Source organism: Primulina huaijiensis, chromosome 17 (genome assembly GCF_012295235.1).
Source record: "Primulina huaijiensis isolate GDHJ02 chromosome 17, ASM1229523v2, whole genome shotgun sequence".
NCBI classification, from domain to species: domain Eukaryota; kingdom Viridiplantae; phylum Streptophyta; class Magnoliopsida; order Lamiales; family Gesneriaceae; genus Primulina; species Primulina huaijiensis.
In genome coordinates, this window is record NC_133322.1 from 7243721 (window position 1) to 7256913 (window position 13193).

The 13193-nt window shown below is 32.6% G+C and overlaps 1 protein-coding gene and 1 long non-coding RNA gene across 3 annotated transcripts in view; one reads left to right on the plus strand and one right to left on the minus strand.

Moving 5' to 3' along the window:
* LOC140962525 (uncharacterized) overlaps positions 1–13193 on the plus strand; it is a 78515-nt gene that overhangs the window by 55769 nt on the left and 9553 nt on the right. The window lies entirely within an intron of this gene.
* On the minus strand, positions 5807–10174 carry LOC140962926 (homeobox protein knotted-1-like LET12). 2 transcript variants are annotated; one of them, XM_073422028.1, is made up of 6 exons: positions 9605–10174; positions 8216–8336; positions 6996–7189; positions 6768–6899; positions 6289–6425; positions 5807–6199 (listed from the first exon to the last, which is right to left on the minus strand). In XM_073422028.1, the coding sequence occupies exons 1-6, from the start codon at positions 10106–10108 to the stop codon at positions 6196–6198; spliced, it is 1092 nt and encodes a 363-aa protein (XP_073278129.1). In that variant the 5' UTR covers positions 10109–10174; the 3' UTR covers positions 5807–6195. The 2 variants fall into 2 exon arrangements, with proteins under 2 accessions (XP_073278129.1, XP_073278128.1); XM_073422027.1 differs by having other exon boundaries at positions 5807–6207; positions 9605–10173.

The following is a 13193-nucleotide window of genomic DNA, read 5'->3' on the forward strand; positions in this document are numbered from 1 at the left end:
GTTGACCGTTTACTTTTGTACAATAATAGTAAAGTAGAGCGATGCTTCACGTTTATTTTAAGGCGGGGCCAGCCGCCATTTGATAGGCCGGAGTTCACATCTAGATGTTTACAGCTAATCTATACTACAAGTAGAGTTTACATTTTTCAATTCAAATTAATTATGATTAAAAATATATTATTATTTATTTTTATTTCTTAAAATTATTATGTATATTGTGAAAAAATAAAAATTTATGGTAAAAAGTAAAAATTTCAAACTCTCAAAATTTACCAAACTACACACTTTATAATATTTTTCTCTCTACTCAATTGTGAATTTCTTCACAAATGGTGAGGCTATTTATAGAATTTATTTGGTAATAATCCAAAAAATAAAATACATCATTACCTACATCATCACACACAAATTTCTAATTTTTATAACTCTTATTTTCAACATTCAATATTCAATATTAAAATATTAATTTTCAACACTCCCCCTTGTGATGATGATAATAATGATTGTCTTCATTACGTGTTTTTATACTGCCTCGTTAAAAATCTTACTAGGAAAAACTCATTGGAATAAAAACTATAGTAAGGGAAAAAGAGTGCAGTCACGTAAACTCCCCCTCATGTTGACACAAATAGTTCTTCAAAAATTTCGTAGATTGCGCATCTCAATATTATATATGTGTTTTCTGAATATTGTTGTAGGAAGTGCCTTTGTGAAGAGATCTGATGAGTTTTCACTTGATTGAATGTGACGAACATCAATATATTTATTCTTCTCAAGCTCCTTGGTGAATGCTAAGAACTTAGGAGGAATATGCTTAGTTCTGTCGCTTTTTATGTATCCTTCTTTCATTTGAGCAACACATGCAACATTATCTTCATATAGTATCATAGGCTTCTTGTTGAATGATAATCCGCATGAGATTTGGATATGTTGGGTCATTGATTTTAATCACACACATTCACGGCTTGCTTCATGTAGTGCAATAATCTCGGCATGATTTGATGAAGTTGTTATGAGTGTTTGTTTCTGTGAACGCCAAGAAATTGCAGTGCCTCCACGAGTAAATACATATCCAGTTTGGGAACGTGCCTTGTGTGGATCAGATAAGTATCCAACATCGGCATAACCAATTATACTTGGACTAGCATCTTTTGAATACAAAAGTCCCAAGTCTAACGTTCCTCGTAGATAACGGAATATATGTTTAATTCCGTTCCAGTGTCTCTTTATTTGATATGTGCTAAATCTTGCCAATAAGGCGAAAGATATATCAGGCCTTGTACATTTGTAAGATACATAAAGGCACCGATAGCACTTAGATATGATACTTCTGGACCAAGAATATCTTCATCATCTTCACATGGACGGAATGGATCCTTTTCTATGTTTAATGATCTAACAACCATTGGAGTACTTAAAGGATTTGATTTATCCATATTAAAACGTTTAAGGATCTTTTCTGTATAATTTGTCTGGTGAAAATTTTCATCATCATGTGTTTTTTCAGGAACATCATTCTTTATTTTGTGATCATCATGTGTTTCTTCAGGAACATCATTCTTTATTTTGTAATCATCGTGTTTCTCTATTAATTTTTTATTTCTAGGATTTTTATCCTTGGAACCGACTGGCCTTCCACGCTTCATGCGTTTAATGACATCATGAGTATCTTCAATTTGTTTCTTCGGAATTTCAATTCGAGCAGGGACATTTGCAGCATGTATATATGATTTAGTTACCCCTTTTGTGTCTACAAATGCATCTGGTATTTGATTTGCTACTCTTTGCAAGTGCACAATTTGCTGTACATCCTTTGCACATTGTTTTGTTCTTGGATCCAGATGTAACAATGATGATACATACCATGTAATTTCTTTTTCGGTATGTTTCTGTTCTCCCCCTAACATTGGGAAGATTTCCTCATTAAAATGACAATCAGCAAAACGTGCTGTGAATACGTCGTCTGTCTGATGTTCAAGATATCGAATGATTGATGGACTATCATAACCAATATAAATTCCAATCTTTCTTTGAGCTCCCATTTTCTTTCGTTGCTGTATAGAAATAGGCACATACACCATACATCCAAAAATTCTCAGATGAAAAATGTCTGGTTCTTTACCAAATGCAAGCTGTAATGGGGAGTGTTTATGATATGCACTTGGTCTGATGCGAATTAATGCAGAAGTGTAAAATTGCATGTCCCCATATAGAAATAGGGAGCTTTGTTTTCATAATCATTGGTCTAGCAATCATTTGCAGACGTTTAATCAATGATTCAGCCAATCCATTTTGTGTATGTACATGAGCAACATGATGCTCAACAATGATTCCCATAGACATACAATAATCATTGAAAGTCTGGGAAGTAAATTCACCAGCATTATCAAGTATAATTTTCTTGATTGTATAATCGGGAAATTGATTCCTCAATTTTATTATTTGAGCAAGTAATCTTGCAAATGCAACATTTCGAGTTGACAATAAACATACATGTGACCATCTGCTGGAGGCATCAATCAATACCATAAAGTATCTGAATGGTCCACATGGTGGATGGATTGGTCCACAAATATCACCCTGAATACGTTCAAGAAACATTGGTGATTCAGTTTGGATTTTGGCTGGTGATGGTCTTATAATAAGTTTTCCAAGAGAACATGCTTTACATTGAAACTTATTATTCTGAAAGATCTTCTGGTCTTTCAATGGATGACCATGTGTATTTTCTATAATTCTTCGCATCATTGTTGAACCAGGATGTCCTAATCGATCATGCCAATTGGNGTCTTTCAATTGCGGTGAATACAAAGCATCATTGATAAAAATTTTGTACCATTAGGTAACAAAAATTGTGCTTTACCACATCTTTTAATCAAGTCTACAGGACCTGATATTGTATTCACCATTGTTTTTGTTTGTTTTAGTTCCAGAAAATATCTTTTACTTCGGAGGATAGTGTGCGTTGTACCACTATCAGGTATGCAAACTTCAGCTTTGTTCATAACATTTTCCATATTTGAACTTCAAAAACAAATATGCAATGAAATAAAATTACTGACAATATTTTTATAAAAATAAAATAAAACACAATACATATGTAAAAATATAGCACACGATAAAACATTATCATATGAGTACATAAAAGAAATAAAACATTTTACATATCTATTCCACCAGCAAATTGATCATTGTCCGAGAAATCAATCAGAAAATCTGCAGCATCAAAATGAGTTGAACTACTCAAAGGTTCACTGTGTTCAGTAAAGTTGGTCTCCTTTTCTTTCCCTTTTATTGATTCTTTATAAAGTTTACAAAGGTGCTCACGGGCTCGACAAATACGGGACCAATGTCCTGGAGTACCACATCTGAAACAAGAACTTTCAAATCTTTTGGAGTGATTTTCATTAACACTCATATTCTCATGATGTCTTTTCAGTGGATGGTTTGGGACGCTCTTTTGAGATGAGTTATATGAGTAACTATCTCGATTATTTTCGAAACCACGGCCGCGTCCACGACCACGACCAATTCCACGTCCACGTCCACGACCACGACCTCGACCTCGATCTCGACCCAAAGCTTGTCTTTGAATTTGATTTTGGTTTCCAGGTTTAAATTCATTTTTACTTACAACATTTACTTCTGGAAATGTTGTTGATCCAGTGAGTCGGGACTGATGATTTCTCATTAATAGCTCGTTGTTCTTTTCCGCCACAAGAAGACAGGCGATGAGTTCAGAATATTTCGCAAATCCACGCACTCTATATTGTTGCTGTAGAGTTATATTTGATGCGTGAAACGTGGTAAATGTTTTTTCAAGCATTTCTGGTTCTGTAACCTCATGTCCACAAAATTTTAATTGCGAGATTATTCGATACATCGCCGAATTGTAATCACTTACTTTCTTAAAATCTTGGAATCTCAACGTATTCTATTCATCCTGGGCGGTCGGAAGTATAACTTCCTTTATATGTTCGAATCTTTCTTTTAATCCCTTCCACAAATTCATGGGATCTTTTTCAATGAGATATTCACATTTTAATCCCTCGTCGAGATGTCGACGCAAAAATATCATGGCTCTTGCCTTTTCTTTTGATGTGCACATGCCATTTTCTTTTATGGTCTCATTTAGACCTAATGACTCAAGATGCATTTCTACATCGAGAGTCCATGGCATATAATTTTTCCCCGTAATATCAAGAGCAATGAATTCGACATTTGCCAAGTTTGACATGGTGGTACTAAAAAAAATTATGATGTATTTTATTAGTTAATGAATATTACAATACAAAGTAATGGATAAACAACAAGTACAAGCATTCGTAAAAATAAAGAAAACACACGAGGAGGATATTCTCCGATAAATACAAGACTCGTGAGTATGATAACCAAAATAATTAAAAATAACCTTGAGAAAGTCATCTTCTTTTTTCTTCGAAAATTTGAGGAAGAATAATTTTTAGAGAAGAAGAGAAAGTTAGAGTGATTGAATGTGTTTGTGAGATCATATTTATAGGGCAAAAACTAGCCGTTTTGTTATCGTTTATGACCCGTTGGTATACAAGAAAATAAATGTATGTATTTGTATAATTTTATGGTAATAATATGGTGTATATAATATTAGTAATGTTTTAAATAATTATGTATATCATATCACAATATTATAATGAGGTGTCATAAGATATTTTGTTTAAAAACCTTATAGACTTTTATACTTGTCGTATCCCTTATCAGGAGTTAGGGGTGTTCATCGGTCGGTTCGGTTCGGTTTTCGGTTTTTTATTTCGGTTTTTTCGGTTTTTGGTTTTAGAAATATATAATCCGATATCCGAACCATTTTTCTTCGGTTCGATTCGGTTTTCTACCAAAACAGTTCGGTTATTTCGGTCGATTAATTCGGTTTTAGTATAATTATTTAAATTAATAATATAAATATATTGTAAAATATAATATGTTAACTTTCTACATATTTTCTTAGTAAAATATTTAAATATAAGATTTAAATTAATTAAACAAACAACAATCACCTAAAAATTGTTCAAAATAGTTCTTCATTCACTAAATATCATATCAAAATATATAATATAAAAAAAAATATAAAAAATTATTAATTTAATAAAATTTCGGTTTTTTCGGTTTTGTCATATATAATCCGAAACCAAACCAAATAAACTTCGGTTTTAACATTTATATCCGAACTACAAAATTCAGTTTTCGGTTCGGTTCGGTGTTCGGTTTTTTCGATTTGGATTTTCGATTTTTTCGGTTTTATCCGTAATTTGAACACGCATACCAGGAGTGTGAGATGTCGTCTTAACATCCTAACAGGATTTATAACAAATTTTGAAAAATTTATTTTATTATAAGATTATATTATATATTAAGTATATACACATTAAATAAATAAACAGTAAAATAAATATTATTACTTTTGTTACCTTTTTCTTCTGTTTTGGAGCTTGGAAAAATATGGAGGACTTTTAAAGATTCGTGCTGATAACGTGTTGTGAAAAAATAAAAATTTATAATAAAAAGTAAAAATTTCAAACTCTCAAAATTTACCAAACTACACACTTTATAATATTTTTCTCTTTACTCAATTGTGAATTTCTTCACAAATAGTGATGCTATTTATAGAATTTCTTTGGTAATAATCCAAAAAATAAAATACATCATTACCTACATCATCACACACAAATTTCTAATTTTTTTAACTCTTATTTTCAACATTCAAATATTCAACATTCAATATTCAAATATTCAATATTAAAATATTAATTTTCAACAATGTCATCATCTTCCCGATTCGATTCTCAATCGTAACAAACTTCTCCCGTTGATTTGCATGACAAGATTATAGATTTGAAGCGAAATGCTCTAAATATCAATACAAAAGCCAAGTTTCAAACTGTAGCCAATACAAACAACAAAACACATCAAACAGGAATTTTTCTATACGTATACGTCTTCTGATCACGAGTCTTACAACCTTGGATCTCACCTTTTCTATGCCAAATCATAGTAACAAAGTTTTCCTGAATTCATGTTTTGTTCCAATGAATCGACTATTTGCATTCGTCGTTCCCAGATCACGTGCTCGTTGTTTCCAGGGTTGTGGTGTGGCAAATACTATCAAACGTATGTTACTTCAATATGAAATAATCATTAACACGAAAAGCTCGGGTTCATTTATCACCTGCACCACTATATATGATCCCAATAATTAACTCCCAGTTCTAGTATATATAATGGTTGGTTTTGGAAACGGGAGATGTATATACATACCTCTTGCGCTTGCTTTTCTGGGAACTTGAAGATGAAGAGTTGCTGTGCCAATTCCTCTTCCTTTGGTTGATGAACCAATTATTTATCTGCTTCGGTTGCAAGCCGGTTTCTTGAACCAGTCGTGCCTTGTCTTCCTCCTAACCAAATATATATATCGTGCAAAGTTAAGAGAAATCAAACTCATGAGAATCCGTTGAAATACAGAATAGATATCGTCACGCATGATTCGACTGTGCAGGTCTACAAAGTTGATTCAATGCCCATATGACTCAACCACCATTACGTTATTACTCTCTTGGTTTAGAATGCAATCTATCTTTTATAGAAGTGAATATATGTTGAGATAAATATGATAGAAAATTTTTCTAACTGAATATAAATTCATATCAAAGATATATAATCTTTTATAAGACCAACTCTAATTATAGAATACTTTAGTTGATTTCTAAAGATTAGCTACAAGTTCATATCAAGCTCACCGTTGGATAAGGCCACTTAGAATGTGACTGCCACCAAGCTTTCAAGACCGAAGTAGTACCGCCAGGCAGTTTTCCTGCTCGTCTTTTTCGTAATATTTCTTCTCTAATGTCCACAATCTTATCCTTGTAACCCTGAGTAGAGTAAAGTAAAGCATTACTAATCTGTTATTCTTATACTAACAAAAATTCTTAAAGCTAAAATATTATTCCAGTTCAAAGTTATTTCACCTGTTTAAGGTCATGTTTCAATTCTAATCTGACCCTTTCCATCAAGGATCTCTCACTTTCGGTGGGTACTAATGGACCAAAGCCCATGCTGTCTGATCCATCTAGACTCTCATCAAATAAGTTAATTTCGTTATCGACCTGGTCTTCATCATCATCGGACATGGTTGCCGCTGTACCTTCACCTGGTGCCACTCCTATTGAGCAAAGTGCAAGTAAATTTAATTAGATACACGATGTCCCGTGAAAGTCTAAAGAGAAAACATTGATGGACTTACATTTCAAAATGTGTGGTACTATACAATGAAAGAAATTACATGGAATGAGTTGCATGGAATTTATTTTCCTTCAGAAGAGCAATTAAATTTCGTGTCAATGTCAGTGACACAACGAAAATTTAAAAGAATAATATAGAAATGTACCTTGTTCCCTCACATGAAAATATTCATATTCTATCCCTGGGAAAGATTCCAATTTTGTACTACAATATTCATATGTTAATGGATTGCGAAACAACATAAAAAACCATACATAAGATTCCGATTGCTTTAAATTGAGTGATTAAACGGTCAAATCATCAAGTCGAGCTGCTATTTTGCTGGTGGTTTGGAAACAAAACAATATGGTTGGATTTGTTGATTATTATAGCATTGGCCTGGTACACTCACTCAACTATGATGTGAATGAACATCATTGTAATCACGACCCAGAAATTATAATATTTGGGGCAACTTGATAGTTTAAGGAGTGGTAAAGCTTGATTTTTTTTATTTAAAAAAGGACATGTATAAATTTTAAAAATTCAAATGAGACAGATCGCCCTCTTGCTCCCTACTGCATAACGAGTAGCATTTATAGTTAAAAAAAAAAAGAGCTACAAGACAAAATTTGAAGAGAATAAAGATGGCATGTTGCATTAGACATAGTAGTGATTTGAATTCATGGACATATGGATACTTGTTAACTCAAGAAGTCTACCAAACCAATGTAAAGCAGAATAGGAAAATCAAATGAAGAAATTCGTAATCATAATTAGCACAACACTGAAGAACCTTGACGGACTAATATCAATATCAACTCAAGGAAAGAAACTCCAAGTATACACTTCAATTCAGTAAATAAAATAAGCTTTTCACAAGGAATATAAAAACAATGGACTGTAAAAAATCATTTAATTATCACTGAGTTTATCGTTGACAAGGAATAAAAGGTGTTAACTTAACCTGTCAAGCTTTGCAATGATTGCTCAAGCTCCCAACAAGCCATGACTGCTTCCATTGCATGAACGCGGACATGTTGTTGAAGTTGTTCTTTAAAGGAAGAGAGCAATAAAACATAGTGGGTCTACATTGGACAGAAAGAAGAAGATTTGTAAGGGGAAAAGCGAAAATATAGATGGAAAACTTAGCAATCGAGTAGATTTAGAGACTATTATTTGTCTCTGTAGTATAAACAAATTCATACAAGCCAATTCACTAGCCAAATAATGTACTCCTACATCCATTTAAGTTCAATCACGCCCATTTTCATAAAAGATAAAAATGACCTCTCAAGATCCTACGTTTTGTGATTTAACATCACCCACCCATTTTGAAGCATAGAGCTTCCCGGCAAGAATGAGAAACCATAAATGTGAAATGATATCCAGAAAGAGATTCGTCAAAGTTTAAAACACTAAAAGAAAAGGAACTTCAAACAATAGGATTCCTTTTTGGACAACACAACAAAAATTCGAACACATTATATAGAAATGTAAAAAAACTATTCCATCAAGAATGATAACCCACAAAAATGTTGCATTAAAGATGGCAAGAATATAACAGTAAATGTTCTCCGTTAGAAGTTTCCCGAAATTTATCCTCTCATACGAAATCTCTCACATAGTTGTTTGGTGTATCACATTTTTGTTCAGCACTAAAACCAAACAGTGGATCATGCTGGCAACAGAATCACACAAAGTAAAGAAGAAATCGACTTCCACCTGAGAAAAAAGAAACTAGACAAGCTAATTGATTCGTCTTTTGTAATTTTGTTATTGTGCAGCTTCAAAACAAATATCCTTAAAATGAAACCACGTTCAAGAATCTATAAGTGTAAATGCAAACATCTGGTTCCTAACAGTTATCCGGCCATCATTTTCCTAAGAAATAAACCCATGAAACTTATAATCCAACCACAAGATTCAGCCTGGGAGATCTATAAAATTCAGCCTTAGTGGTATAAAGTTATCCGGCCATTATTTCATATTTTAACTAACCAAAGAATAGGCACTCCAATCTCTACGAGCAAGAACAGTAATATAAAAGATTCAGCCTGGGAGATCTATAAAATTCACAAAAATTCAATCTTGAAACCAACCAAGACAACAAAAGACTTCAAGATAAGGTTTCTAAGTGCCATAAACTAATCCAATCGGAAAGAGACTAAATTAAATCCAACAAAAACTGACGACTTTCGCCTATCCCATTTCAAGAACCCAAAAACCAATTTTCACAAAGATCCCAACAACCACATAAAAACACATTTAATTCGCGTTTCTCGTGATATTCTTCCATAATATCCACATACTATTACATTATGTACATAGAAATAACAATCGTTGAGGATTGTACCATAAAGTGGTCGAGTTCTTTATCATCGAGGGGCCGTTGACCATGTCCCAGAACAGAATACTTAGCCACCACTTGCTGCGATTGAGCAAGCTGAGCGTCGATCCTGGGCAGCTGGTCCACCGGCGTGGCTATACGCAGGCACGCCACGTGGGCCGACAGCAGCTGCTCGTAAAGCGGGTGGCCGAGGATGTCCGCCTTGCACTTCTCCCTCTCCCAACTCGCGCTGCTCCCGTTGCTGTTGCCATTGCTGTTACTGTTGTCTCCCTCCCCGCTTTCCAGGCGGTGTTGGTGATCGCTTTTGTCGAGCCGGCTGCGTTGACTCTGGTTGGTGAGCCACTGGTGAGGGTGGTGGAGCCAGGTGTTTGCGGCGGGGGGAGGCTTCTCTTCCGGAGAGTGGTGGTCGGGGAGGATGGAGCGGAATACGGAGACGGAGTGGTGGTGATCGGAGTAGTCGAGGGGCATTTCTTGGGGGGAGAGGTTGTGGTGGTGGTCCTGGAATGCCATCTGTAATGGAATTTTTAGGCTGCTTTTACACTGTCTGCTAACCTTACGTACATATATAGAAATAGAAGCCTATGACCAAGACCTTCGCATGTAGTGGAGAGTACTTTACAAGCAAGGATACAATATACATTTTGGTTTAATTTTTCCCTCTTTTTTTCATTTTTTTAAATAATTTTATAAATATTAAGATATTATATTTCAATTGATTATTGTAAAGATAATAATTATGAGTACGAAATTTTATAAATTTAAAACTACTTTGTAAAATAGTCTTTTTAAATTAAGATAATGATAGAGTGTATTTATATTAAATTATGAATTTTAAATCCATTATTTCGAATACTTTATGGTGGTTTGACTAAATTTAATCGAGAAAATTTAAAATGTACATTTTAAATTTGGTAATAATTATAAAAATATTTCAGGCATACCTAATATTTTGCATTCGTGTAATTTGAAATCGATTATTTGAATATTTTTTTCAAAGACATTAATTTATTAGAAGTTAAATCATCCATCCAAATACAACGTACAATACAATATTGTTACACAATACTAATGACACAATTTTACAAGTGGTTAGTCAAATATTTCCAAATGATCAATTTTTTTAATCTTGTAAAATATTATATATATAAAAAAAATTATGAAGTCTCATTTAATATAAACACAAAATCTTAATCGTAAGAAAATATTTAAAAACCGAAATTTGTGTGAAATTATGTATCAAAATTTTCCTCAAGTAAAAAGGTGGTGACATAAAAAAATTTGGATTTTATATAAAAAAATTTTAAATTAAAATGTTGATTTCAGTTCATAGTAAAATTCATACACTCAACTTTGTCCTTGACTTCTTGTTTCCCACCTCGGACATGAATGCCTTTTTTTCGAAAATAATAATAATAATAATAATAATAATAATAATAATAATAATAATAATAATAATAATAATAATAATAATAATAATAATAATAGCATGAATGCCTTTGGATGCAGGTTAAGCAATAAATACGATGATAGTAATTTTTTAAAAATAAATAATAATAAAATATATAGCCATTAATTTATGTGGCTAAGGTTTGTGTTACACGTATTACTAAAAGCTGCATTAAATTAAAATCGTACTCGTCGTTCCCCATGCATTTTGAAACTAAATATATATCCTCCATTATAATTTATAATCTTTAATTATCTTGACAAAATTATTTTATTAATTCACTAGTAAATATTTAGTCAATTTTCTTTTCTCGCATGAATATTTCCTTCGAGACAAAACAAGCATTGTGGAGGACAAATTATACGGGTGTGTTGGATTGGATGAGCTGCTTGGATGATTTTAATTGATCCTTGTATCAATTAAGATTAATATTGGAAGTATTCATTTAGATGCTTGATTAAAATTTATTATATGATTTTTGAATATTACACTTCATATCTTTTGTTTTTTTAACTTAAATTTAAGACTAATATTATGTAGGGTTAGGCGTATATGAGTGAGTGAGAGTTATACTGGAATGAATGACCTCATGATCAGAAGTTTTCGTGCGTTAAACTGTTGACGAGTGCGTCGTTTGACCTGGTTGGCTATTTTGGCCATAAAAGAGTGACGTAATATATTTAACGGGCAATACTGTCTCTGCTGAGGACAGAGCTGACGGTAGAAAATTGGTAAGGGTGATATCTAAGAGATATGAGATAGCACTGGCAAATAGACATGTACTTCCAATTGCTCATGAGTCTAACAGCCCGACCGATTATCACCCAAGTAGGTGCATTCTAGCCCCCACAATTATAATACATAAAGTTGCGTTTTGATTAACAATTATACATTTTGACTTAGTGGTAAACGTTTGACCTTAACAATTGGTATCAGGACGAGGTCATGTGTTCAAGTCTCAAAAGAAACATATTTATGTACTTCTTGGAGGAGAATGTTAAGTTAAGAGTGCATGATGAAAGTAGTATTGAGATGAGTGACTTCTTGAGAAGTTTTCGTACGTCAAATCAATGACATTGTTCTCCTTGATCTGCTTTGCTAGGTCAGTTGTAAAAGAGTGACATCTGATTTTAATAAATAATATTGTATATGCTGGGTTATTACTATCTTTATTCTGACTTCGCCCCAATGTTAGAAGCAGTGTAGGTATTACTAGGGGTGATAAACCGTACCGTACCGTATCGAAAATTACGGTATAAGAAAATTCATACCGATATCGTACCGAAAATTTTTGAAAATTTCAATACATATAACTAGCATAACGATTATACCAAAATATACGGTATATCGAGGTTTCGATACGATATCGATATATACCGTTTTATACCAAAAAAAACCTTACATTTTAAAAATTTTATAAATTTATTGTTTTAAAATATTACATATTTTAAAAATTTTTGTATTTTTTTTTTCCGTATTTCGGTATTCCGATATATACCGAAATTTTCAAATTGTATACAGTTATCGTACCGAAAAATTCGGCATTGTTACCGTATTGTACCGAAATCTTCGGTATATTGAAAATTCGATAAATTCAGCATTTTTTTGGTACGTTAATCTCGATATACTGAAAATTCAGTATTTTTTTCCCACCCCTAGGTATTACTATCTTTATATTATGTTAACATCTAATCAGAAGGTTATTTGCTAATCCTCAATCCATCTAAATATTAATCAATTTGTCGTTCGACGTTAATAAAACTTATTTCAAATTTTAAAAAAAAATTATAAAAAATTCTCCCTAAATATTTTAAGAAGAATTGGAAATATATGAAGAATATTAAGCATAGAGCATTAATGATTTTCTTGATACCAAGTCATGTGGACAATTGTGGTCCTTCTAGAAAGACAAAATGCCTTTCAAGTTAAATTAATGTATATCATCGGTCCTTCGTGGTCCATCGAAGCAGCTAATTTTTTTTTTTTTTTAAAAATAGTGTTTGAGTCCACTATTTGAAGAAAGGCAAATACACAATGCATCGGGTAATAGTTAATAACCATTTTCCTGTACTACACCGGGAGAGTTTCTCATCATCTGGTATGTTGAAATTTTGACGTATCGATTTTAACATATGATGTGAATTTCTA

Bases quoted from the DNA above. Each gene is read 5' to 3' on its own strand.
- LOC140962926 (XM_073422027.1), bottom strand. From the start codon at position 10,108: ATGGCATTCCAGGACCACCACCACAACCTCTCCCCCCAAGAAATGCCC. The intron at 6,900-6,995 runs GTGAAATAACTT...TACTCTACTCAG, and splicing joins TGAAACATGACCTTAAACAG to GGTTACAAGGATAAGATTGT. The intron at 6,426-6,767 runs GTGAGCTTGATA...ATATTTGGTTAG, and splicing joins CTAAGTGGCCTTATCCAACG to GAGGAAGACAAGGCACGACT.